The 25,196-nt window shown below is 68.6% G+C and overlaps 1 protein-coding gene across 5 annotated transcripts; it reads left to right on the top strand.

Annotated features, from left to right (window-relative positions):
* The first annotated feature begins 6,625 nt into the window (after positions 1 to 6,625).
* RHPN1 (rhophilin Rho GTPase binding protein 1) lies at positions 6,626 to 19,649 on the top strand. 5 transcript variants are annotated; one of them, XR_013814936.1, is made up of 15 exons: positions 6,626 to 6,824; positions 11,062 to 11,177; positions 11,581 to 11,709; positions 12,016 to 12,091; positions 12,624 to 12,701; positions 13,018 to 13,142; positions 13,227 to 13,393; positions 13,513 to 13,706; positions 14,099 to 14,255; positions 14,383 to 14,502; positions 14,635 to 14,841; positions 15,254 to 15,330; positions 15,466 to 15,612; positions 15,715 to 15,872; positions 16,030 to 16,168. XR_013814936.1 is itself a non-coding variant. In XM_079796315.1 (15 exons), the coding sequence occupies exons 1-15, from the start codon at positions 6,744 to 6,746 to the stop codon at positions 16,186 to 16,188; spliced, it is 1,995 nt and encodes a 664-aa protein (XP_079652441.1). In that variant the 5' UTR covers positions 6,627 to 6,743; the 3' UTR covers positions 16,189 to 19,649. The 5 variants fall into 5 exon arrangements, 2 of the variants coding, with proteins under 2 accessions (XP_079652441.1, XP_079652442.1); XM_079796315.1 differs by having other exon boundaries at positions 6,627 to 6,824; positions 15,711 to 15,872; positions 16,030 to 19,649; XM_079796316.1 differs by having other exon boundaries at positions 6,627 to 6,824; positions 14,635 to 14,829; positions 15,711 to 15,872; positions 16,030 to 19,648.
* The last annotated feature ends 5,547 nt before the right edge of the window (positions 19,650 to 25,196 follow it).

Here is a 25,196-nt window from a genome sequence, read left to right as displayed (position 1 = left end):
ACCCGGGAGCGTGTGCACCCTGCCCCCCACGTGCCCGCCGTGTCCCGCTCCTCCGCCTCCGTCCTGCTGTCACCGTCTGTAGCTCTTACAGGCCAGCGCCCCACCCGCCGGCCTTTCTCTGGCCCCACAACCAGGCGACCCGCCAGCTCTTTGCTCCCCTAGAGCGGAGCGCCCCAGATGTGGGCGGGTCCACACGTGATCCCCGTCAAAGCAGCCCTTTGTCCGCACACCCCACGCCAGGCTCTGCAGCCTTGCCGGGCTCCGCCCAGCCGTCGCCCCCCCTGGCCTCTGCCCCCCCCCCCCGCCTCCCCGGCCCCTTGGGACGCCCGGAGGGTGGGGGGCCGTGGTCGGAGCAGTCCCAGCGCCTCGGGGTCTGGGGGGTGCAGCCGGCCGCCAGGTGGACAGCGCGCTGAGCACACGAGGCTCCCCCAGCCCCTCCTGCCGGGTCCCGGGCAGGGCGCCGGACAGAGGGCCCTTTAAGGCAGTCTCTTCATTCCCAAGTAGCTTTTTATTTTTTAAAAAAATTATTTTTTATTAATCCTCACCCGAAGGTATTTTAACATTGATTTTTAGAGAGAGTAGAAGGGAGAGGGGAGAGACAGAGAGAAACATCGATGTGAGAGAAACACATCGGTTGGCTGCCTCCAGCACGCGCCCCGACCGACACCTCGACCGGAATCGAACCCGGGACCCTTCAGTCCACAGGCCGGCGCTCTCGCCACCAAGCCACACCAGCGGGGCCGTTTCCAGTAGGTTCTGTGTTGTGCCCACGGCGAGCCCGCGCTCCGGAGCGCCCCCCCCCCCCCCCCCCGCCCCGACTGTCCGCTTGCCCTCAAATAAGAACAGATGCCTGTGTCCTCCGCCGTGGCCACCGGACCTGGGATTAACGGTGTCTCCCGAGGCAGGTGCATCGTTACCGAAGGCGGTTTCTGGTGACGGATGGCGATCTCGCCAACACAGAAGTGTTGATTGTTTACAAACAATTCGAGGATCGTCCTGCTGACCCGCCCGGCTGACAGCAGCTGTTACCACCATCGATTAAGGCTCCACGGCCCCCGGGCCCCATCCGTCACCGCCAGGTCACCGTCTCCTCCTGCCTGCGGTTATTTATTTTCCATTGACGCCGGGTCCCCTCCCCGCGCGGGGCCTCCCGGAGCCCAGGACCTCGGGGCCCTGGCGGCGAGCACAGTGGGGGTGAGAGCCTGGCTTCCCCATCTGCCCCTCCCTTTGGGCACCGAGGCTCTTGGGAAGGCGCCAGGCGGAGAGGAGAGCTCGTCTTCACGGGGGACCAGAAGTGCACCCCCAGGCGTCTGAGCCGAAGGGAGGTTTGCTCTGTCGCCGAACAAGTCTGAGAGGAGCAGGGCCAGGGCTCTCTGCCCTCGCAGCCCCCACGCCCCCCCCCCCCACAGGTAAGACGGCAGCCCAGGCCTCGGTGTCCCTCCCACCACCGCAGCGTCCGGGCTGGCGGACTGGTCTCCCCTGGGGGGCTCTCCCAGGAGCCCCTGGACCCTCCCCTCCTGCCCACGTGGCCAAAGCCGCATCCTAACCCCATGGGTGTGGATGAGTAGCTGGCAAAGGACAGAGACTAAGGCAACTACCATTTGTGTTGGTTTGTTTGTTTTTAAAAAAAACATTTTTATTGACTTCAGAGAGGAAGGGAGAGGGAGAGAGAAACGTCAACGATGAGAGAGAATCACTGATCGGCTGCCTCCTGCACGCCCCACACTGGGGATCGAGCCCACAACCCGGGCCTGTGCCCTAACGGGGAATCGAACCCTGACTTCGTGGTTCATCCTTGATGCTCCACCACGGAGCCCCCGAGGCCAGGCCTCAGCGATTCCTGGGGATCCCTGTCCTGCCCCTCCATTCCAGCACCTCGTTATCACCTGGCTCTACACCCCTTCCCTGGAGCACGGGCCATGGAGGAGGAGCAAACGGGCAGGGCAGGTAGGGGGGGCCGGCACCCACAGGCCCACCCCCGTGTGTGTGTGTGCGTGTGTGCATGTGTGTGTGTGTGTGTGTGTGTGTGTGTGTGTGTGTGTCTGTGTGAGACGCGGATCCGCAGTGAGGGGAGGTGGCCTCTCCGGTAGATGTTGGCATTACTGTAGCTCAGCGAGCTGGGCTGCCCTCTCCCAGCTGGAGCGCTGGACCCGCCCGGAGCCCTGTCGGCAGGTGAGAGGGACCCCCTGCAGGACGGCGGTGCCCTGGCAGGTCATCCCGCGTCTTGCCCCCTCCTCCCATCACGCGTCGGCACGGAAGCACCGTCTCTCAGCGTCTCTCCCCGTTTGCACCGCCTCCGGCCCGGTTCTCGCTCTGCCTTTCGTGTATTTGTGTTTTCGCTCTGGCAGCCACTGCTCGGCGACCCAGCCCCGCTCCCTCCCCTGATGCACAGAGCCCCGGCGTGGGCAGGCGGAGGGCGGGACAGCATCCCCTCGCCCCTGAGGGCATCTCGGCGGCGTTTGCCTTCCTCTCTTCCTCTCAGGACACAGGATCCGCCGGAGGAGTAAGTGGGGGCCCTGTGGCCGCACCCCAGCTCCACCTCCGAAGGGGGTCTGGGGGGTCACCGACCTGCATAAGCCACCGCGTCGCGTCGCATGCCGGCCGCGTGCAGCAGAGGCGTCGGCTCAGACCATCGCTCCCCCTACTGAGCCTCTCGGGGTTCATCGGCCTTGTTTTCCTTTCACTCAGCTTCTTGCTGTGTGACTGATGCCAGCTTCTAGTCTTTAGTAATTTCCTTCTGCTACTGCCTTTTGGTTAATTTATTATATATATACTAGAGGCCCGGTGCACGAAATTCATGCACATTAAAAGGAATTAATTAGAGGAAATATTTTAATCTGCTATTTATAATAGAAGTGTCAGAGATGAAAGAAAATTAGTAAAATGTATATGAAAATCTCCCTCCTATCAGAGTCTGGGGCACACCATGGGACCCAGAGTCAAGTCCCCGCCCACCCATGTGCGCCTCGAAATCATGGAAGACCCAGACCCAGTCGGCCCCACCCCCATCAAGCCCCGCAGGGTGGGGGGTGCAGCCTCAGGTACCCCCGCCCAGCCTCAGGTCCCCTGGCCCCGGTGCGAGGGCGTGAGGGTGCAACAACCATTTGCATATTAGCTCTTTTTTTTTTTTTAATTTCTTTATTGATTAAGGTGTCACATATTTGTCCTCATCCCCCCATTTCCATCCCACACCCCTCCCCACGGATGCCCCAACCCCCTGTTGAACTTAACCATTGGTTAGGCTCATATGCATGCACACAAGACCTTTGGTTGATCTCTCCCCCCTCCCCCCACCCTCCCCTATCCTCCCTCTGAGGCCCGATAGTCCGATCGATGCCTCCTTGTTTCTGGTTCTGTTCTTGTTCATCAGTCTATGTTGTTCATCATTTCCCCTAGATGAGCGAAATCATGTGTCACTAGAGATATACTTATAAGAATTGAATGTGCGACGAGCAATAATAGTTATGCTGACAGGCAAATGAATCAGTCTGTAGTGAGTTTCTTTCTGGACCAACAGTTCTTTTGAGACCCAATATCAATGTCCACCAGTTCCTTATGAGTACATGTCGGCACTGACCCCTCAGCTCTGGATGGTGGACAAATGGTGGTAATGCAGGTCCGACTCCCTCTGGTTTGGTCTCGGCCGGACCCAGGGGCCAGGCTCACCCGGATCCAAGGGCCCACGGCCTCACCCGGACCGGGACCCAGCCTCACCCGGATCCAGGGGCACACGGCCTCGCCCAGACCCAGGATTCAGCTTCACCCGGACCCAGGGGCCCACGGCCTCGCCCGGAACCGGGATCTAGCTTCATCCGGATCCAGGGGCCCACGGCCTCGCCCGGAACCGGGATCTAGCTTCATCCGGATCCAGGGGTCCACGGCCTCACCCGGACCCGGGGCCCAGGCTCACCCGGATCCAGGGGCCCACGGCCTCACCCGGACCCGGGACCCAGGCTCACCCGGATCCAGGGGCCCACGGCCTCACCCGGACCCGGGACCCAGGCTCACCCGGATCCAGGGGCCCACGGCCTCGCCCAGACCCAGGGTCGCGAGGCCTCACCCGGATCCAGGGGCCCACGGCCTCACCCGGACCCGGGCATATTAGCTCTTTATTATAGGATATATATATGCAACAAACTCACCTGATTTTACAGAATTTTATGTGTTTCTTCCATACATACATAATATTGTTTATATATTATTAGTTATAGAGAGGAGAAAAAATGGCGACGGAATAGAGTCGTGTTTGGAGTCTGGTCCTGGGGCGGAGAGTAGGAGCAACAGAGGTTCGCAGGGGGAGTGCATGTTGGCAAGCCAAGGGACAGCTAAACTCCAGGAGAAGGCGGGGGAGTGCTGGCCAGGGTTCCCCTGACCATGCAGCACCCACAGGGGCTGGGTCTCCTCCCGGAGCTGCGGGCTCACCGGGCGCCTCGCCATCTTGCAAGGAAAGGAGGATTTTATTGGAAACCTGACTTTCCGCGACAACTGCAAACACTGAACAGCTGCGAGCACCAGAACACCGGTCCCCTATCGGCGCAAACATTCGGATTCAAAGGAACTCTTCACTGCACCACGGAAAGGTCAGATTTCGCCTGAAATAAGGTGTGGTTTATTAGTTATAATGTGTATATTATCCTACCTAATAAAAGAGTAATATGCAAATTGACCGCAGCTCCACTACATCCAAGCCACGCCCACTGGCCAATCAGGGCAAGTATTCAAATTAGCCCAAGATGGTGGTTAATTTGCATATCAAGGCAGTGTAGAAAGAAGCCAAGCCTGCAGAAGGGAGCGAAACTACGGAGAAGCGAGCAAGCGGGGCAAGGAGAAGGAAGGGAAGCAGGGAGGGCGGGGAGAAGGGAGGAAAACAGGTGGGGCAGTGACCGCAGCAGGAAGCCCTATTGCAGGAATCTTCCTGCAACAGGCCACTAGTCCTATATAATAAAAGCCTAATATGCAAATTGACCAAACAGCGGAATGACTGGTGGAACGACCAGTTGCTATGACACACACTGACCACCAGGGGGCAGACACTCAACGCAGGAGCTGCCCCCAGCCTGAAGGCCCCAGGCCAGCCAAGGCAGGTGCCAGCAGGGCCCCCTGATCGCCCTGCCGGTCGCCCCACAGATTGGCCCTGATCGCCTGCCAGGCCTAGGGACCTACCTGTGCAGGAATTTCGTGCACCGGGCCTCTAGTTTATATATAATGTTATATATTACAAAATGTTATATGATGCTATTTACTTTCTAGTTACTTTTTAGGTGACGTGCTATTTTGTCTTTTAATTTCCTTTTAATTCAAACCTCATTTAGAAATATCTTTTCACTTCCAAATGGCTGTTCTTTTTTGGATGTTTTTTATGGCCCATTCCTAGACGTCCCCTCTTTACACACAAAACCCTGTGAGCGCTCTGCTGAGCAGGGCCAGGCTTCCCACACCCGCTCAGCAACCGCCTGCGTGGCTCCCGGGGCTGAGGACTGGGCATCGGATCCACATCCCAACAACATGCTCTGCCGCTGGGGTGTCCCTAACTCAGGCCGGTCCGGTGGCTTAGCCCCAGGAGGACAAGGCTCACCCCGCCCCCAAAGGCTCACTTCGCCATTGTGCGGCCAGGCCCCGGGACATCTGGGTCCATCGCTATGGCGACGAGGAACCTGCCTGCCCCGTCGGGCAATATTCTAGGATTTCTCTCCCTCCTGCGGCCCGGCCGGCGGAGGAGCCCAGCTCATGGGCTTCGCTCTGGGGCGGAGGGCAGATCGGGTGCGCAGGGCACCGCAGGGCTCAGCACCCAGGCCCGGCGGGGGGGTGGGGATGGGGCTGGAACCTTAGAGGGAACCTGATTAAAGATTAGCTTCTGCTCAGGCTCCGGCGTTCAGCCCCTAAAAGGGTGTGTCCCTGGGTGAGGCGGACCCACAGGGAACCTGAGCGGGCTCCTGAGTCCCCGGGAACGCGGGGAAGTGAGGAGGGGGGGCCCGGAGGAGGCACAGGGATGGGGAACCCTGCGGGGCGCAGGGTCTGGGGAGCACAATCCTGGAAACGGGCCAGTTCTGCAGTCAGTTCGTAAGTCGGTTGTGGACATGCAATGGTTCCGGAGGCAGGTTCCGGAGGCAGGTTCTGGGGGCGCCGGACGCGGGACCTGCAGAGCTCACCCACCCGGAGCGGGAGGAGGAAGCGGCCTGTAAAAACTGCAGAACCGTTAAAAGCTCCACGTGCCCATCGTGGACCAGCCCCCGGAGGGCGGCATACACCCGCGCGGCGGCAAACGTGGCGCCTGCACGGGAAGGGCGCCGCGCGGGGAGGCGGCCGGCCGGGAGCGGTGAGCGAGTGTCACGTTTCGCGTTATTTTCCTTCCCCCCCCCCCCCCCCCCCCACCTCTCGGCGCACTCCGCGCCGCCCGCGCACGCGCACAGCGCGCCCCGCGGCCGAGCTCGGCGTCGGGCCGGGCGGTTGCCAGGGGCGACCGCATTCCCCCAGGACTCCGCGGGTGGGTGGGCGGAGCCTGAGCGCCCGGAGCCACCACCTCCTTCGCTCTCTGGTTGGTCGAGGCTGCTGTCCGTCGGAACCGCCGCCGTCGCCGATTGGGCAGCGGAAAGTTTCGCACGCTCGGCGCGGGCCGCCACGCCCCTCCCGACCGCCGGGCCCGCCACCCGGGGAGAGGACAGTGCGGGACCCGACGCGGCGCCCAGGAGGGACCTACGCGGGCCTCGGCTTCCAGGCGGGCGCGGCCCGAGCGGCGGGCGGCGATGATCCCGGAGGAGAGGCGAGACGGCCCGGGCGCCGGCGAGGAGAGCACCCGGCTGCAGGCGGCCGACAGCGTCCGCAAGGTGGGCGCGCCGGGGGGGGGGGGGGGCGCCGGGAGGGGGCGCCCGGAGCCGGCGGGCGCGGGGCTGGGTCCGCGGCGCTGCTCCCTTGTCCCAGCGCAATGCAAGGAAGACTCCCAGGTGGCCGCCATCCACACCTCGCTCGCCCCAAAAGGCAAGCTGGGCGAACTGTTGGGGAAACTGAGGCCCGGGGATCCCGCGATAACTGCCTGCGCTGGTTCCGCTCTTGCCGGGTCGGGATCAAGTGCGGGAAGAAGCCGGGGGGCCCCTCCCGTGCGGCTCGGGAAGGGGAGAGCGCCATTCCAGCTCGCCGTGTCCTGGGCTCCCTGGTCGGCAGGTGCCGGGCTCCGGTCGGTCGGTCGGGGACAGCCCGCGCCGCTCTGGCACCTTCCTGCAGCCCCCCCACACCCTCGGGGCTCCGGCTGCGCCCTGGCGCCCGGCTCGGTGTTGGCTGCAGCCTCGCAGGTTCAGGAAACGGCTGGAGAGCTTCACGGGCGGGAGTGTGTCCTTCCGTCACTTCCCTGCACACCCGCCGTGAAGCCCTCACCCGGGCTGTGGACTGTGGACCGGCTCCGGGAGCGCCGGGAGCGCCGCGGGCGGAGGCCTGCCCCGTGCGCGGGAAGAGGGGCGCCCTGGCTGCCTCGCTCTGCAGCACCGACGCCCAGTGTCCCCGCAGCGGGGCCCGCCCTCCCGGCTGCTCCTTGCACCCTCCGCTCGGTTCAGCTTGTGTGTGCGGGCCGGGCCTTCCAGGGGGCGAAGGGGGTGTCTGGTGGGACATGGGCCCCCGGTTACCAGCCACGTGATGCGGACCAGACCCCGGAGGGGCAGGCCCTCCTCCTCACCCCCAGGAGGTGCCGGGTGCGGTGGCAGCTGTGTGTGGGAGCACACTGGGCAGTGACCCCACTTCCCGCCGGGCCCTGGCACGTGTTGTCGGTGGAATGCCGGGGAGGCTGCTCACACACCGTGTTCCCGAGGGCGCTCTGCCCCACGGCACCCTGGGAAGGCGCCGAAACTTTCCAGCAGCCGGGCGGCCGGCTGTGCCCCAAGGAGGCCCTGGCCTGGGAGCTGGGTGGGAGCTGGGCTGGGAGCTGGGCTGGGAGCTGGGCTGGGAGCTGGGGTGGGAGCTGGGGTGGGAGCTGGGGTGGAGGTGGGCTGGGAGGTGAAGTGGAGGTGGGTGGGAGCTGGGGTGGGAGGTGGGTGGGAGCTGGGGTGGAGGTGGGTGGGAGCTGGGGTGGGAGCTGGGGTGGGAGGTGGGTGGGAGCTGGGGTGGAGGTGGGTGGGAGCTGGGGTGGAGGTGGGTGGGAGCTGGGGTGGGAGGTGGGTGGGAGCTGGGGTGGGAGGTGGGTGGGAGCTGGGGTGGGAGGTGGGTGGGAGCTGGGGTGGAGGTGGGTGGGAGCTGGGGTGGAGGTGGGTGGGAGCTGGGGTGGGAGGTGGGTGGGAGCTGGGGTGGGAGGTGGGTGGGAGCTGGGGTGGGAGGTGGGTGGGAGCTGGGGTGGGAGGTGGGTGGGAGCTGGGGTGGACCGCAGCCTGCGTGGCTCTGGGTGGCACCCTGCGTGGCTCTGGGGGGCGCCCCGCACGCCCTCACGCACGCCTGTTCTGTTGCCCTAGTGGCTCTTGCTCCCTGGAGGTCTCACCTGCCCGCGGCCGGGCTGGAGGCAGGCTGGTCCTGTAAGGGTGACAATGCTCGGAGTCAGGACAGGCCGCTAGCCACGCCCCGGAAGGCCACGCCCCGGAAGGCCACGCCCCGGAAGGCCACGCCCCGGAAGGCCACGCCCCGGAAGGCCACGCCCCGGAAGGCCACGCCCCGGAAGGCCACGCCAGTGTGGGCGTGTCTCTGCCCCAAGAGCACTGAGAGCGGGTGTCAGTGGGTCCCCGGCCCTGGTGTCCGGTGGGGACTCCCCAACACCAGTGAAGGGCCCAGTTAGCGGGGCGCTGGGCGTGGGGCCCATCCGAAGGCCCCGGGGCCACCAGTGCCCGAGTGAGCCTCAGAGGGGGCGCGGGGGAGGCGGGGGCACCCGCTGGCCTGAGGGGCCTGGTCTGGGGTCCCTCTGGCGCGTGTGTGGTTGCAGCCACCGTGTCCTGGCAGCAGTGTTGGGGGGATGGCAGAGGTGGAGGGTGGGATGCGGGGCCCCACTCCTTGGGGTGTCCAGGTCCTCTGTGTCCAGGTGAGACCAAGGGAGGGAGGGGTCCCTGAGGCTTGGGGGGGGCTGGGCTCAGAGGGGGAAGCTGGTCTGCCAGGCGTGAGGCCTCTGCCTGGGAACCAGCGGAGCGGGGAGCCTGCGTGGGGGGCGGGGGGCTGCTGTTTGTTCCAGCGGCTTTGCTGACATAACTGTCCTCAGCTGTCCCATCCCCCCCCCCCCCCCCCGCTGTTTCCTCCTGGGCTGCTGGGGCCGCAGGCCCAGGGCTTCCGGGCAGCCAGGGCGCCAGCCCGTCGTGTCAGGGCCGCGGCAGTGGGTGTGAGGGGTGGCTTCCCCGCCCCCTCCACCCGGCTGGGCTCCGACGGGGAACGCTGCTCACCTGGCGCCTGCGCCCCTTCCACAGCCGACCCCTCGCCCCGGCCCAGCTCCACGGTGAGGGCGACAGGCCTGAGCAGGCGCTCCGTCCGGCCGGCCGGCCAGCAGCGGGGGTCAGGCGGTTGCTTCGTCTCACGCCGCCCCCCCGCCCCCCGGGCTCCAGCCGCTGGCCTGGCGGGAGCGTTAGGGTCCAGGTCATGAGGGGTGCCCCAGAACTCAGAGTGGGCCTGGCTCGAAGGCTGGGGTCCCCACTCCCGGCTTGTCTCTCTGGGAGCCCTGGACACAGACTAAAGGACCCGTGTTGGTGAGGACAGCCCTGCCCAGCACAGGACCCCCCACCCGGGCAGACGGCCATGGCCGCTCACCCAGAAGGCGGGGCGCCTGCTGGGGGCTCCCAGTCAGAGCTTCACGAGGAGCAAGATGCAGCCTGGGCTCTGCCCGCTGCCCCCCCAGGCCTCCTGCACCAAGGGGGCACGGTGGGCGCTGCGGGGTCAGCAGGAAGGCACTCAGCCAGCAGAGTGGAGGGAGGAGAGCGTCTTGTCCCCCCTGTGCCATCCTGAGACCAGCCACCCCATCTACGGATGAGGCCCCAGGACCCCCCAGGGGAGTCCCCGCCACCACTGCTCTTTCTCCCCGAGTTCTAGGAGGGACACGCCCCCTCTCCCCAGCCTCCTGTCCTTCATGTCTCAGAAGAGTGCCTCCTCCTACAAGAAGTCTTCCCTGATTGCCCTGTTGAGAATGCTGGAGTCCAGACACACTGGGCGTAAGCCCAGGTGGCTGTGCGCCGGCAGCCTTCACTGTGAGAGGGGAGAGGCCGTTTTAGGGGGCAGGCTGGGCCCAGGAGGTCTGACACTGCCCGTGCGTGGGGGGCGTGCCCAGGACAAGCCACATCCTGGGGTAATGCAGGCAGCAGGAGGCCGAGGCAGCGCGGCAGGAAACCCTCCCTCGGCCCCTGCCCCTGCGGCGGCCCGAGAGGCACTGTCTTCATTCCCACGCGGGTCGGGGGTGGAGTGAGTGCCCAGGTGGGCATTGACCAGGGAAGGTGGTTCTGAGTCCTTCCTGACCCCCGGCTGGAGGCTGACAAACAGGAGGTGCCTGCGTGGCCAGGAGGTTCCTGCCGGCCACGGCTGTCACCTCCCAGGAGTCCGCACGTCCCTGCTTCCAGCTGCCCCGCTCCTCACCTGCGGCCCCAAACGCGGGCAGGCTGGCACCACTGCCCGTAGCGGGAGGAGCCGCGGCCGGGCGGGCAGCGGGCAGGCAGGAGGCCTGGCTTGCTGCCTGTGAGCGAGTGGCCCTGGGCCTGAGGTTTGGGCGCTCGCCAGAGGGTCCCCACGAGTCACCGGCTGGAACGGAGCCCGGCCTCGGTCACTGTCCCCCGCACCCCTCCCGGCCGAACGGCGCTGGGACAATCGTGTGAGTGGGGCTGCGAGTGGAAAGTCCAGAAGGCTGCGTGGGGAGCCGTTGGCTGCCTCCTGCCCGGGGCTCCCAGAGGTGGCGGGTGTCCAGGCTGGGCCGAGACCAGAGCCCCGGCACGCTGCTGCCGGGCCCACCATCGGCCCCGCTGTGTCCCACACCCACCGTGCCCTCCGGCCCCCTGCCTTCCTCCTGGCATCACCCTCTGAGCCCAGGCTCCATGCCAGGTGTGCCGGCTCACGCCCTGCCCCACCGGCAGGAGACCCCTGGCCCGGCCTCGGGTGCTGAGCCTGTGCCCCGTGGCCTCCGTGCAGGGCGGCGACCCCCTGGCGCAGACGCAGCGAGGCCGCCTGCAGAGCCACAGGGCCCGCGTCCACCAGCAGATCAGCAAGGAGCTCCAGATGCGGGCGGGCGCCGAGAACCTGTACAGGTGCGCACGCCACGGGCCTCGGGGGGCAGGGCGTGCCCCGGGCAGTGCCTGCTCTCCTGGCCCTCCCTCCCCGAGCCTGGCCTTCCAGGGGTCCCGGCCGCTCTGTGGGCACCCAGATGCGGCACTGAGGTCAACCCCCCACCCTGGGAAGTGGGTTCCGAGTGTCGGCAGCGGGCACGGCCTGCGGCTGGGGGAGGCAGGGGAGGCGGCCGCGCCCTGGAGGCCGTGGGACAGCCGGGACCTGCACAAGCCTCGGGCGACTGGGAAAGGGGGCCGCCTCGTGGCCCTGGACCCCACTGCCGCCCCGGAGTGGGCTCTGGAGCGGGGGCTGGCGAGGCTGCGGCGTGCCCCAGGCCTGTGGCCCACCCACAGGGCTGGCCTTCACTCCGCCCGGCCTTCCCAGAGCCACCAGCAACACCCGCGTCAGAGAGACCGTGGCCCTGGAGCTGAGCTACGTCAACTCCCGCCTGCAGCTGCTGAAGGAGGAGCTGGAGGAGCTGGACTGCGGCAGGGACGCGGACGGGCCCGGGAGGTGCGAGTGCGTGTGTGTGCGCGTGTGCGTGTGTGTGTGTGTGTGTGTGTGTGCGTGCAGTGTGCGTGTGTGTACGTACGTGTGTGTACGTGTGTGTGTGTGTACGTGCAGTGTGTGTGTGTGTGTGTGTGTGTGTGTACGTGCAGTGTGGGAGGCACGTGACCCGGGCGGCCCTGCGTGGCGGGTGTGGGTGTGCAGGGATGCCTCTCAGTCGGGGGAGGTGTGTGGTGAGCCGCGGGGGGAGGGCACTCCATGGCCTCGGCACGCCGGGCAGCCTCAGGTCGGCACGCACCGTTCTGGTTCCAGTGGAGGCAGCGCTGTCCCCCTGATCCCCCTGGGGCTGAAGGAGACCCAAGAGCTGGACTGGTCGGCAGCCCTGAGGGTGAGTGCGGCCTGCGGGCCGGCCGGGGTCACGGAGGCTCACTGGACGGACGGGAAACAGGCCCGCAGGGGCAGCGTCTGGCCTGGGGATGCCCCTCCCCACCCGGGGTTCTGACGGGGAGGCTTTGGAGAAGCTGTCCTCCTGCCCGGAGCCCCGGGATGGCCCCAGGGTCCCCCACTCTCGCTCTGAGGGTCCCACCGCCAGAGCCTGTGGTGAGAACCGACTGGTCCCGGTCTTGTGGGGGCTCAGGAGCTGGGCTGTCCTGTCCAGCTGGCCACTGCCCAGCAGGCCCGTGCAAAGGTGCCTCCGTGTCCCTACCTGTGGCCTGAGGGCCCTGCCACCCAGGGGTTAGCCCAGTAACTCGAGCAGAAACCGCGCCGAGTCTCGGGGCCCATGTCGCAGTGAGGGGTGGCCGGAGGCGAGGACCTGGGCGGCCCTTCTCCAGGGCGGGGCCTCCCCCGCTCTGGGTCTCCACCACGTGGGGCCGGGAGACTCCAGGGAAGGCCAGTGCCCCCCCCCCCCCAACTCCCAGGAGCTGATCTCTGGGCACTTTGGAGAAGATGGCACCACCTATGAGGCGGAGATCCGGGAGCTGGCCAACCTGCGGCAGGTAGGGGGCCACACGCAGGTTACCCCTGGGGCTCAGTCCCGGCAGCAAAATGGGGCTCATTGTGGACTAACCCCAGGGGCAGCCCCAGGGACAGTGTGCCTCAGGAAGGGCTGCCCGGCCTGTCCCTCCCCAGGGGCCCGGCCTGTCCCTCCCGGGCCCTTCAGGCTCCTGGGGCGAATGTGAGGCCCACGACAGCCCAGTGTGACCCCGTCCACTCCAGACCGGCTGCTCCCCTGGGCTGTGACGGCCGAGGAGGCTCTCAGGGTGGGGCGCGCGGGGACAGGCCCGGAGGGGGGTCAGCTGCTCCCTCCCGCAGGCCATGCGGACGCCCGGCCGGAGCGAGGCCGGCCTGGAGCTGCTCATGTCCTACTACAACCAGCTCTGCCTGCTGGACGCCCGCTTCGTCGGCCCCGCCCGGGGCCTGGGGCTGCTCTTCCACTGGTAGGGCCTCCCCTGCCTGCACCCCATTTCTCAATCTTCCGGTTGTTGCCTCGGAACGCCACCCAGCCTGACCCGACCCTGCAGGTACGACTCGCTCACAGGGGTCCCGGCCCAGCAGCGGTCGCTGGCGTTCGAGAAGGGCAGCGTGCTCTTCAACATCGGGGCGCTGCACACCCAGATCGGGGCGCACCAGGACCGCACCTGCCCCAGCGGCGCCCGCCGCGCGGCCGAGGCCTTCCAGAGGGCCGCAGGTGAGGCAGGGCAGCGTTCCGGGGGCCAGAGCTGGGGGGGGCGGACCCCCAGCGAGAGGGGCTCAGCCTGTACCCCTGTGCGGGGAGCCCCGCCCTGCGCTGTGAGCACCCCTCTGCAGGCGCCTTCAGCCTCCTGCGGGAGAAGTTCTCCCACGCGCCGAGCCCCGACATGAGCGCCGCCTCGCTCTGCGTGCTGGAGCAGCTCATGACCGCCCAGGCCCAGGAGTGCGTCTTCGAGGGTCTCTCGCTCCCCGCCCCCGCCGCCCCCCACGACTGCCTGGCCCAGCTGCGCCTGGCGCAGGAGGCCGCCCAGGTGAGGACGGGCACCCCTGTCCCAAGCGAGACCCGAACAGGCGCGTTGCCTGCCCCCCCGCCCCCAGCTGGTGGGCAGGGGGCCTGGAATGAGGGCCTGGGCGGTGTGCAGTGGCTGCGTCTCCTATTGGTCCCTGGTCCCTGGGGGGCTGGTCGGGACCCAAGGTCCTGAGTCCGGCTCTGGGACGGCACTAACCAGAACAGGAACTGGGGGCACACACCCCAAGCTGGGACTTGCGTGGGCCGGGGTGGGGGTGGGGGTATTGCTGGGACCCGCGTGGGCCAGGGCCGGTGGAGGCTGGCCCCCAGGTGGGGAGGCGGGGCTGAGGCTGCGGGGGGTGGGGGGGGCCTGGCTGGGCTGGGCCCGGACCGTCCTGCCCTGGGCCCTGGCAGGTGGCGGCCGAGTATGAGCAGGTGCGCCGGGCCATGGCCCAGCCGCCCGTCCGAGACTACGTGCCCTTCGCCTGGACCGCGCTGGTGATGGTCAAGGCCGAGCACTTCCGCGCCCTGGCGCACTTCCACGCGGCCACGGCCCTCTGCGGCGGCCCCCGTGAGTGCCCCACCCAGCGCTGCGTGCGGGGGAGGCCGTGCGTGCGGGGGTGGGAGGTGTGTGCCCAGGAGGCTGTGCGTGCGGGGGAGGCCTCACGGCAGGGGCTCATGGCCCTCTCTGACCCCAGCGGCCGAGGCGGAGCTCCTGGTGCGGGAGCAGGAGGTCTTCCTGGAGCCCCCGGACCGCCCTGAGCCCCAGCGCCCCGCACTGGCACTGCCGCGGGAGCCCGAGGAGCGCAGGAAGCTGGGTGAGGCGGCTGCGGGGCACACGTGGGCGGCTTTTCCGGGCCCAGCGTTCACCCCGGCAGCTCCCCTGTCCCATCCGGGCGGGGGGCGGGGGCGCAGGGGGCTGTGCGATGTGCGCTGTCCCGTCCGTGCAGGCAAGGCCCACCTGCGGCGCGCCATCCTGGGGCAGGAGGCGGCGCTGAGGCTGCACGCCGTGGGCCGCGCCCTGCGCCGCGTGGACCCGCTGCAGGCGGTGCTGGCCCAGGCGCTGCGGCGCTCGCTGGCCAAGTACTCGGAGCTGGACCTGGAGGACGACTTCTTCGAGGCCCCCGAGGCCCCCGACATCCAGCGTGAGCAGCCGCGTGGGTGGGTGTGTCCTGGGCGTGAGCAGCCGCGTGGGTGGGTGTGTCCTGGGCGTGGGGGCGGGGCGGGGCCCTGCAGCTGCTGGGGTGCAGGCGTCACCTCCCACGCCCACAGCCGAGCCGAGAAGCAGGGCGCTGGAGGGCACCCACGCTGCCGCCCCTCTCTGTCCCCCTCCCGCACCTGACTGCCGGGGAACTGCCCCCGGGAGACAGACCCCCAGGCCCGTGCCGGCTCCTCGTAACCCGGGTGGGAACCATCGCGGCTCCTCCCACCAGTGGGGGTGCAGCCAGGCCCCGGATGTCGGAGAGGGACATGTAGCCCACTGTGTGTGGCTGAGCCGCATCCAGCCGTGTTCCCGGGGCCCGTGAGCCGTGGGCTTAGCCCTGCCCCCCCTCACCTTTGCCCTTTCAGCCAAGACGTACCAGAGGCCGGAGGTCAGGGCCCCCAGCTTCTCGCAGGTGGAGGTGGCTGACATTTTCCACCGGCTGGTGAGCGCCTTCCCGCCTTCCCTGCCCCGCGAGGCCCCGAGGGGCCCAGCCCTGCCGCACCCCCTGGCTTCTGCCCCACGATGTACAGCTTGGGTGGTGCTGCAGGCCGGGCCTCTGACCTGGGGGTGCCCCCAGGGGCCCCTGTCCGTGTTCTCGGCCAAGAACCGCTGGCGGCTGGTGGGCCCCGTGCACGTGACCCGAGGGGAGGGCGGCTTCGGCTTCACGCTGCGGGGAGACGCGCCCGTGCTCATCGCCGCCGTGATCCCCGGGGGCCGCGCCGCGGTAAGGCCGGGAGGAGGAGGCCGGGGCCGGGGAGGAGGAGGCCGGGGCCAGGGCCAGGGTGGCTGTTTGCTGGGACGGACCGAACGTCTCCCCCGCAGGCAGCCGGCCTCCAGGAGGGCGACTACATCGTGGCCGTGGACGGGCAGCCGTGCCGGTGGTGGAAGCACGCGGAGGTGGTGGCCCGGCTGAAGGGCGTGGGCGAGGAGGGCGTGAGCCTGCAGGTGGCCTCCCTGCTGCCCAGCACCGAGCCGCCCGGCCCGGTGAGCCCCGCCCTCGCTGGGGGCCTCCACCCGCAGCAGCCCAGCCCTGCACGAGGCCCAGCCCACCCTGGGGGGACCCCCAACATGCCCCACACTCCCCCCTCCTCCGCTGGTGGCCACGCCCGGCTGCTGACCGCTGTGCATTCTCCCGACGCAGGGGGACCGCCGGCCAGCCCTGCGGGGGCTTCTGAGGAGCCAGGAGCGCGGCTGGGAGCCTGCGCCCGCGAGAGCCAGCCCCAGGCCCCTGCTCGGCTGGAGCCGCAAGGCCAAGAGGGGCAAGACTGGGGGGCGGCCGTCCCCAGCCCCCCAGCCCTGAGCTGCTCCGCCTCTCCCCTGGTTGCCCAAGGAGGCATGAGGGGTGGGCTCCCCACAGCTGGGCCCAGCCTGGCCTCCAGCTGGCTGGGAGCAGGGACCCCGTCGTGCCCTCCCCCAGCCCCGGAGGACCTTCGAGCCAGTGTGCTGCCCGCCCCGTGCCCACTCCGCCCATTAAAGACAGTGTCAGATGAGGCGTGTCAGCCCAGTGCGGGTCCGGGCCCTGCACCCCCAGTCACACGGGAAATGTCACTCACCCAGGGCCTGGCCCCAGGAGGGCTGCTCCCAGGGGGGGTGGGGTCTCGCCGCTGTCTTTGAGCTGAAGGCCACCCCCGAGGGGGGGAGGGGGGGCATCAGCAGTGGGTCCCTGCAGCTGGGTCCTCTCACTCCCCCGTAGTGGCCTCCCAGGACCCCTCAGCTGGCCTGTCTCCCTCCTGCCCCCACCACACCCTGCCCTGTCCACACCCTCCCTCAGGGCTGGGTCCACCCTGAGCCAAGCTTTGCCTGGCCCCAGGACACCTGCCAGGCACCCCCAGCCAAGGCCAGGCTCAGCCCCTCCCTGGCCTCCAGGCCTCCATCTTGCCCTGTCCCGCCCTCCACACAGCATCCGGGTGGCCTCAGCACGCCTTCCCCCTGGGCGGGGTCCCAGTCACAACGCCCTGTCAACACCTGCTGTGTCCCCTCTGTGTGCACAGAACAGGGACCCCCCCTGCTTCTCTTCTCGGCCCCTCATCCTGACACGCTCCCCTTTTGTGCCAGGGCCTGGATCTCACAGCCCCTCACTGCTGCCCAGTGTCCCCCACTCCCCTCCCCGCCGCCCTGCGCCCCTCGTCCTGGCCCTGCGCCCCTCGTCCTGGCCCCGCGCTGAAGCCCTGCCTGGGCTGCTGGGCTGCTGGCCCACTTAGAACCTGCCCTGAGGCTACCTCACCCTCAGGCTCGGGCCCAGCACCGAGGGGTGCCCCCGCCTGCCCGGCCCCTCGGCTCCGTGCTCACCCCTCCCCTGCGGCACTGGCTGGGCCTCTCAGACCGAGTCCTCAGTGTCCCCAAGCTGTGCACACAGGGGAGACGGCCCAGAGGCCGTCAGCAGGCACCTGCCCCGGGCATGCGCCCTGACAGTCAGACCGGGACCTCCTGGTTCATTGGCTGATGCTCAGCCACTGAGCCACGCCGGCCGGGCTTCCACTGCATTTTAGAGGCGAGGGGCTCAGTGGTTAGGGCCTCTGTCCGGGGGAGATGGCAGTGGGGTGGCTGGCTGAGGGTGGAGGGGGCTCAGCTGGTCGGGGTGCCCTCAGTCAGCAGAAGGTTGCCAGTTTGGCCCCAGGGCAATAGCTAGGGGCCGTGCGTTTGATCCCTGGTTGGGGCACCGAACAACCAATCCATGTTTCTCACAGTTTCCCTTTCTCTTCCTCCCTCTAAAAGTCCATTCTAAAACAAACACGTATCCTGGGGTGAGGATTTTAAAAGGGGGGGGGGGAAGGGCTGTGTGGGAGGAGGAGGGGTGGCTGGCCCCAGATACCCGGGCAGATTGGGGTTGGGGGCCGGCTGGCCAGGGATCGCTGTGGCCACCAGGGGGCAGCCGCCGCCCGCTCCTGCGGCGCGGGTGCGGGCTCTCCTGCAGGGGCGGGGCGGGCGGCGGAGGACCCCCTGCAGGCCTGGCCCCGCCCCTCCCTCCTCCCTCCTCCCTCCTCCCTCCTCCCTCCTCCCTCCTCCCTCCTCCCTCCTCGCTGTGGGGTTCCCAAACGGGAGCAGCCGGTGCAACCTGGCGCGCCCACCGCCTCCCTCCCGCTTTAGAGCTGCTGTCTGGGTCCCGGTGGGGGTGGGGGGCGCGGCCGGGGTACAGGTGTGTTTCTGGGCGACCCACCTGCCTCTCGGGGAGAACCTCTCAGCAGAACCGGCCAAGGTCACCTCCGCAGGAATCAGTTCGATTAATAAACTGCGTCCAGGAGGCCGGAACCTGCTGATAGGGACGACAGGCTGCAGTCCCTGCGGAGCCGGCGACCCCTCCGCCCGGAGCGCTCCGCTGGGGAGAGCTGTCCGCAGCCCCGCCTGCCTCTTGCTTTGCACCAGGCTGTCAGGGAGCCCCCCCCCAAGGTGGCCCCCTCCCCTCCCAGGCTCCCTCAGCCCCCCCCTGCCCCGCACACCGGCCTCGCTCCACGAGGTCTAGGGATGAGGTCCAGGGTCAGTCATGGCCTGCACCCCCCACTCCCACCCGGGGAGCAATGCTGCACCCCCCCCCCCCGACCAGGACTGGGCGGAGAGGGCGGCCGCCTTGCGCCGGCCCGCTGGGTGCTCCCTGCCAGGGGCTCGGGGTGGCGAGGGAGGGACAGGTCCTCCGGGTGGCGGGGCGCCGCGGCGGGCCGGCTCGGGGTGTGCACGCGTGGGGGGCGTGTGTGGAGGGGGGTGCGCCGCGGGGCCACCCTGCGCTCCGCTGCGTTAGGGAGTCTGCCCCCCCCCCAGGCGTCTGCCCCACACCCCGAGCTCGGCCTGGCCCCTGCCCGCCCGCTCTGTGCGCCCCTTGGTTCCCGGCCGGCTCCTCTCCACGTCCCCGTGTGTCCCCGTGTCACGGCCGGGCTGTGGGCCACGGGCAGGGCCACATCGGCTCACCCACCAGCCCCACGCGGAGGCGGCAGCAGGACCCCGCCTGGCTCCCGGGGCCCAGTGCGGAGCCACAGGCGGGTCCCTCACCGGCCGGCTCCCTGCACAGCGGCCCCCCCTCCGGCCGGAGTCGGGGTGCGAGCGCACCGCCCGCCGCTCCGCTTCGCCAACAGGAGCCGCGGAGGGACGGGAGCTCCGTTTCGCTGGGTCAGCAGCCGGCCTGGCGCGGAGGCGGCCCCGGAGCCAGAGGGCGGGGCCGGGGCGCAGCGGGAGGGGTCCCTTCCCAGCCTTCCCCTGCCCCTCCCCGTTCACTCTCCTCCGGGCTTCCACCCCCCGCACCCCCTGACCCCGCACCCCTGGTCCCCCATCTCCTCCCCTGCTGCCCAGCCGGGTCCCTCCACCCTCCCTGCCCCAGGTGTCTGCCCGGGCTGAACCCACAGGAGAGGGCACTGGGGACCCACGGCCAGTCTGAGGGGGTGAGACGCCCCAAAGCTGCACAGCCACCTGAGGGCCAGCCAGGGGGACCCCCAGGCCCCGGGGACCCCAAGATGGGGCGCCTAGGAGGGAATGGGAGGCCCTGCTGGGGGAGCCAGCCCGAGGTGGAGCCAGGGTGAGGCCAGAGAGTGGGGGTTCATGGGGGCCCCAGAGATTCGGCCACCGGGAACCTGTGACTGTGTCCTTGTTTAGATAAAAGGTCTTGAGTCCGGCCGGCGCGGCTCAGTGGTTGAGGGTCGACCTCTGAACCAGGAGGTCAGGGTTTGATGCCCGGTCAGGGCACAGGCCCGGGTTTGGGCTCGATCCCCAGTGGGGGGCCTGCAGGAGGCAGCCGGTCAGTGATTCTCGTTGCTGTTTCTATCTCTCTTCCCCTCTCCCTTCCTCTCTGTAAAAAACCAATAAAAATATATTTCGTAAAGAAAGACAGAAAAAGGGTTTTACACTAATTAACCGGGTGAGGTGGCCCTGAACCCACCTACACCCGTCGCGGTGGGAGACGGGACAAGGGCCTTGGGAAGGCGAGGTGGGATGGAGCCAAGCACCCTGGGGGGGCGGGGGCTGGGGCTGGGGCCGGGAGGGGGGGGCCGGGGCCGGAAGGGGGGGGCCGGGCTGGGGCTGGGGCCAGGGCCGGGATGGGGGGCCGGGGCTGGGATGGGGGGCCGGGGCCGGGAGGGGGGGCCGGGCCGGGAGGGGGGGCCGGGGCCGGGATGGGGGGCTGGGGCCGGGAGGGGGGGCCGGGGCCGGGGCCGGGAGGGGGGGCGCTGGGGCTGGGAGGGGGGGCCGGGGCCGGGAGGGGGGGCGCTGGGGCCGGGAGGCCATTGGCTGGAACAGCTGCGGGAAACTACGGCCCCCCACAGCGTGCGGCTGCCTCAGGGTCCCCTCTGGAGGATGGACGTAGCCGGACGGGACCTCAGGGCTGGAGGAGGGGTGGGCTCAGCCCGGCGGCCGAGAGCAGCGCCCACTGGGCAGGCTGCCCACCCCTGGATGCCGAGCACGTGGCTGGGCCGCGCGGAGCAACAGCGGCCTGAGCACCTGGACTTCGGGGTTGTCGGCCGGAGGCTGACCCCCTGCCCCTCCCCCCCCAGAGCCTCCGGGGGCATCGTCCAGGGAGCTGCTGGCGGGGGGCAGTCTGGAGACCCCAAGAAAAGTCTGGGAGGGGACTCAAGGAGAAATGCCTGGAACAGGACAGACGGCTGAGCCCTGTCCAGGGAGCAGAGGCCGAGCTGCGGGGGGCAGAGGGGAGGAGGGGCTGGAGGAGGGGGGGAGGGGAGGAGGCAGAGAAAGGGGTCAGTGTCCCCCCCCCCCCCCCCCCAGCCATCCCTTCTGAGAGGTGAGGGCTCTGGGCCTGCGGCCTCTGGAGGGTGGAGGTGGGCGTGGGGCCCAGCGGGTCAGGACCCTGCAGGTCTGGGTGCGGGGAAACCCTGCCGGGCGGGGGCCGGAGCTGGGGGAGGAGGCTGGCCGGAGGCCTGGGCAGCTGGCACTGGCAGTGGGGTCCCCCGGCCTCAGCTTCTCCCTGCTCTCCAGCTGCCTGGGCCCTGGAGGCTGGGCTGTGTTCCCCGGCGAGGCCTGGCCGAAGGCGGCTTTACCTGAAGAGGGCCCCCCCCCCGCCCCCGTGGGCGAGCCAGACGTGCATTAAGGCCGAGTGACTTATCGAGCTGTCAGGGGGAACGTTTTAAGACAGAATTATAGGGGAGAGGAAAAAGATTTTTACCAAATTAATGAAAAATCAATCTGGCTTCAAAAATCCATTAGCCTTCATAATGCGCCGGCTGCCGGCGAGCGGGGGCTCCATAGCCCGTCAGCACCCGCCCGCTCGGCCATTCATTACCCGCGGTGTTTACATCTGAGACTGACACCTGCCGCCCCCCCACCCCCCACCCCAGACCCGGAGGCCCCAGCCCTGAGGCTCCCCCACCCACAGGCCGGGCCGGTAGACGGTGAGGGGGTGACGCTGGGCAGAGGCGGGGCTGCTGGTGGTGCGTCCGGCCCTCGGGCAGAGGGGCCGGGTGGTGACAGGGATGGCAGCGTGGAGGCAGGAGGACCGCGTGGGTGACGAGGGAGGCTGTGGGCACAGGTCACCGTGGTGACAGCTGCGGCGTGCCCGCCCCTCCCTCCCGCCCGAGGGGCAGGGCCTGGGCGGCGGGGCCTGGGGGGTTGAGTGGAGGCCCTTGGCCGTCCCCCTGCCCAGGCCGCACGGGCGGGCGGGCGAGCCAGAGGGACAGGCAGGAGGGCCGGGGACTCCCTCCCCCTAGGAGGCGAGGCCGGGCCTGGGAGTGGCTGGCTGAGCTGGTCTGCTCCACGGGGGACGCCGGTCGGTTTCTTACCACGTGGGCGAGGCTCTCGTCCTCCCTCGTCCGGGGGCCTGGGCCGGCTCCCTGGGGCATCCTCTGGCCTGGACTCGGCCCCTCTCCTGGGTCCATGCCTCCCCCTGTCTGTTCCCTGCCCCCACCCCCCTGCGCCCTGTGCCCCGCCCCACCCTACAGCCCTTTACAGGTGGGTCCTTCCGAAGCAGCCGCCCCAAGTGCCGCCCTCCTGCGTTCTCTTGGGTGTCTTTTCACCCCATTCATTCATTCGTTCGTTCATTCATTCATCGCACTTCAGAGCCTCTCCTGGAGCCTGGCTGGCTGCCCAGAGGGACAGGGCTCAGTCCCCCCGGCCCCCAGGAGTGTGTGGGCTGCTGGGGGCCGACAGGCGAGCCCAGGCCTGGGGCAGGAGGCTGCTCTGGGGGCAGGTGCCTTGGGGGCCTGGGGTGCCAGGGATGTAGGTGCTTGGAGTCCCAGGTCCCTGGGGGGCAGGCAGAGCTCACCCACCCTGGGGCTTGCTGCAGGAGGCAGCGTGGGGAGCCCTGGCCCTGGGAGGGAGCCACAGCCCAGAGGGGCGACTTCCCCCAGCCCATGAGCGGGGGGGGGGGGGGGGGGGCCTGGCTCCAGCTGCCCACCCCCACCCAGCCCTCCGGAGCCAGGCAGTCGCCCTGCAGGCCGTGGCCTCGCAGATCAAATCCCATTTCATTAGCGGCCGGCGGGGCAGGGGTGGGGTGGGCGGGGGCCCAGGCCGTCTGCGGTTCCGGGGTGGCCTGGCCGCCTGGCTCCAGAGGCACCCAGAGCCACTGAGCCAACTGTCTCCAGTCATCGATCGGGTGTGGGACATGCCAATCAGGCCGGCAGGCAGCCCGCGGGCAGCACGGGGACCTGCCTCTGAGGGGTGAGGGTGCCCAGGCGGGTGGGGCCGTCCTCTCCTGGGGCCTCGGGCCCTGCTCCCCGCTCCCCCTCCGGCCCGGTCTCAGGGTGGGCGCCCTCCTCCCTGTCCCGGTCCCTCTGGGAGCACCTGGCTCTTCCCCGTGTCTGTACCCCCCACGCCCTCAGAATGGAATGGCAGCGTGCCCATCAGGGTGCAGAGGTCACAGCCCTTGCCTGAGGGGAGGGTCCCTGCCCGGTAGGGGCAGGGTGCCAGGGGTGTCCTGGGCTCCTGCCAGGCCCGGGCGGGGGGGGCTGTGCCAGGGCAGCGTCAGGGACCCAGGCCCTCAGGGTGGGCAGAGCAGAGCATGCTGGGAGCTCACTCAGCCTGCGTGCTGGGCAGGCACACCCCCCCCGCCCCCAGGCTGGTGTCTGTCCGATCAATGCCGAGCGCATCCTGAGCCCCGGGCCGATCTGCTGACCCAGGCGCCCGCCCTCCTGTGCCTCCTGGTCAATAGCGGAGCCTCAGAGCCGCGGGCAATGCTTCCTCAGCCCCGGGGAGCCCGGCGACCGGCCCAGCCCTGCCGTCACTGGGGTGCGGCCCCCCGCAGCAGGCGGGGGTCACCCCGCCCAGCCCCAGTGGCCTCCGTGGCCCGGCGGGCGGCCTCCCCGGGCCCTGCGTGGCTGGGGGACAGTGGCCAGGCCTGGGAGGGGCTCTCGTGGGCAAGGCTGTCCCGCTGCTGGTGGGGGAGCGAAGGGGGCAGGGGGTGAGCTCCCACCGCAGGGATGACCACTGAGGCCAGGCCCTGCCTGGTCAGAGGCTGCCACCGTCCCCAAGAGGAGGAGATGGAGGCCTCGCCCCTCCCCCGCTTCCTGTCTGCGTCCCTGGAATTAGCAGGGGGTCCAGCCTGACCCCAAGCCTGCCTGGCCGGTGGGGCTGTGGCCAGCGCGTAGAGCCCAGCGGCCTCCCACCAGGGGCCAGTGAGGAGGGTCATGGCCGGGTCAGGGGGCAGGGGGCAGGGTCAGGGGGCAGGGGCCATGGGGTGGGCAGCCTCGGTCAGCACCAGCCACAGGGCCCTGCGCCCTCCCCTCTGCCCAGGGCTCTCACTCCGGGGTTTTCAGGCCAGGCTCACAGGGGTCAGGGGGAGAGCTGGGGAGGGGGTCCCTCCTCCTGCCTGACCGGACTCCCCAGGGGGCACCTCATGCACCAAGTCTGGCCCCAAGGCCTGACCACGCTGCCCTTAAGTCCTGCCGGCGACAGCCTGCGTGTATTTAGTTCCGCCGACCAGGTGAACACCTCGGAGCAAAGCCCGCGGGTCAACACTCTGGGGCAGGTTACCGACCGCCCCCCTCCCCGCCCAGACGCTTGGTCCCTGCTCAAGGGGAGCCCAGACCTCGGTGTCTATTCCGTAAATACCCCACCCAATGGGCTGGGCAGGGCGGGGGGGGGTGCTCAGGGACCCGCATGGCTTCTGGAGCTCTGAGCACAGGCGCCCATCGCTCGCCCCCGCAGGGAGGCACAGTTCTGCTTGGGGAGGGGCACTAGGAAGGGTTTTGAGGGATGACTAGGAGTTAGTTCTCCAAGCGACCGAAGGCGCTTCCAACAGCCCGGCCACGGGGCTCAGGGGCGGAGCGTCGACTTAGGAACCGGGAGGTCACGGTTTGATTCCCGGTCAGGGCACAGGCCCGGGTTGAGGGCTCAATCCCCAGTGTGGGGCCTGCAGGAGGCAGCCGATCAAGGATTCTCTCTCATCATGGATGTTTCCATCTCTCCCTTTCCCTTCCTCTCTGAAATCAATAAAAATATTTTTTTTTTTTTAAAAAAAGAAGCTTGGAAAAGCCTGGTGTGGAGGGGGAGGGGGAGGGGGAGGGGGACAAAGGCCGAGAAGGGGGTCGGCAGGGCCAGGGCCACTCCGAGGGGCGCCGTGGGGTGTGGGCGGGGGTGCCGCTGGGCGGGGTCCTAGAACCTGACGCAGAAGCTCCTCCATGGGCTGGGCCGTCTCTTTGAGAGCGCAGAGAGGTTCCCAGACCTCCCAGGGTCACACAGCATCTGGGCACGGCTGGCGGGCAGGACGCTCCCTTAAAGCCCTTTGTTGGGGTTTGACTGGGAGCCCCCAGGGCAGGCCCAGGCTTCACCCCCACATTCCCTGCGGGGGCCCCCCTCCCACACATGTGCAGTGCCCTGTGCTCGGCCCGGGAGGGAGGGTGTGGGGGTGCATCCAGCCGCCCCCCAAGACTGAGCGGCAGACGACAGATTTACCTGTTCCTGGAGCCGGTGCTCAGGAATATCCTTAAAGAGGAAAACCGATCAATGACCCCGGACTGCGGCCATTTCTCCGCGGGGACACACCGCGGAGGCGGCCGCGGGTCGATGGCCACTGAGCTGCCTCTGAGTCCTCGGCCGCTCCAGGAAACCCCATCCACCTGCCGGCACCGCCCATGCTGCCGGTCGGCACCCCGACCCGCGCCCTGGCCGAGGACTGACGGAAAGGGACAGAATGAGATGTCCAATCCCCGAGTCCAGGTCAGCGGACACAGTCGCCGCCAGCTGGAGGGTGAAAAGCCATGGCCGAGTCAGAAACGCCAACATTCCCCACTCCCTGATCCCTATTATCATGGCGCCAATTCCAAACATTCCAGCAAGAAAGCGGGGCTTCCTGGGACCCTCCCAGGGACTCCTACACAGCTTCTATCCCTCCCTACGATGGCTCTACACACAAATCCTAACCCTATCCCTAACCCAAACCCC

The sequence above is a fragment of the Cnephaeus nilssonii genome (assembly GCF_951640355.1).
Source record: "Cnephaeus nilssonii genome assembly, chromosome: 18".
NCBI classification, from domain to species: Eukaryota; Metazoa; Chordata; class Mammalia; order Chiroptera; family Vespertilionidae; genus Cnephaeus; species Cnephaeus nilssonii.
This window is presented reverse-complemented; position numbering and strand designations above follow the sequence as displayed.

Coding starts and splice junctions, on each gene's coding strand:
- RHPN1 (XM_079796315.1), top strand. CDS start 6,744: ATGATCCCGGAGGAGAGGCGAGACGGCCCGGGCGCCGGCGAGGAGAGC. Junction 11,710..12,015: donor GACGCGGACGGGCCCGGGAG/GTGCGAGTGCGT, acceptor TTCTGGTTCCAG/TGGAGGCAGCGCTGTCCCCC. Junction 14,842..15,253: donor CATCCAGCGTGAGCAGCCGC/GTGGGTGGGTGT, acceptor TTGCCCTTTCAG/CCAAGACGTACCAGAGGCCG.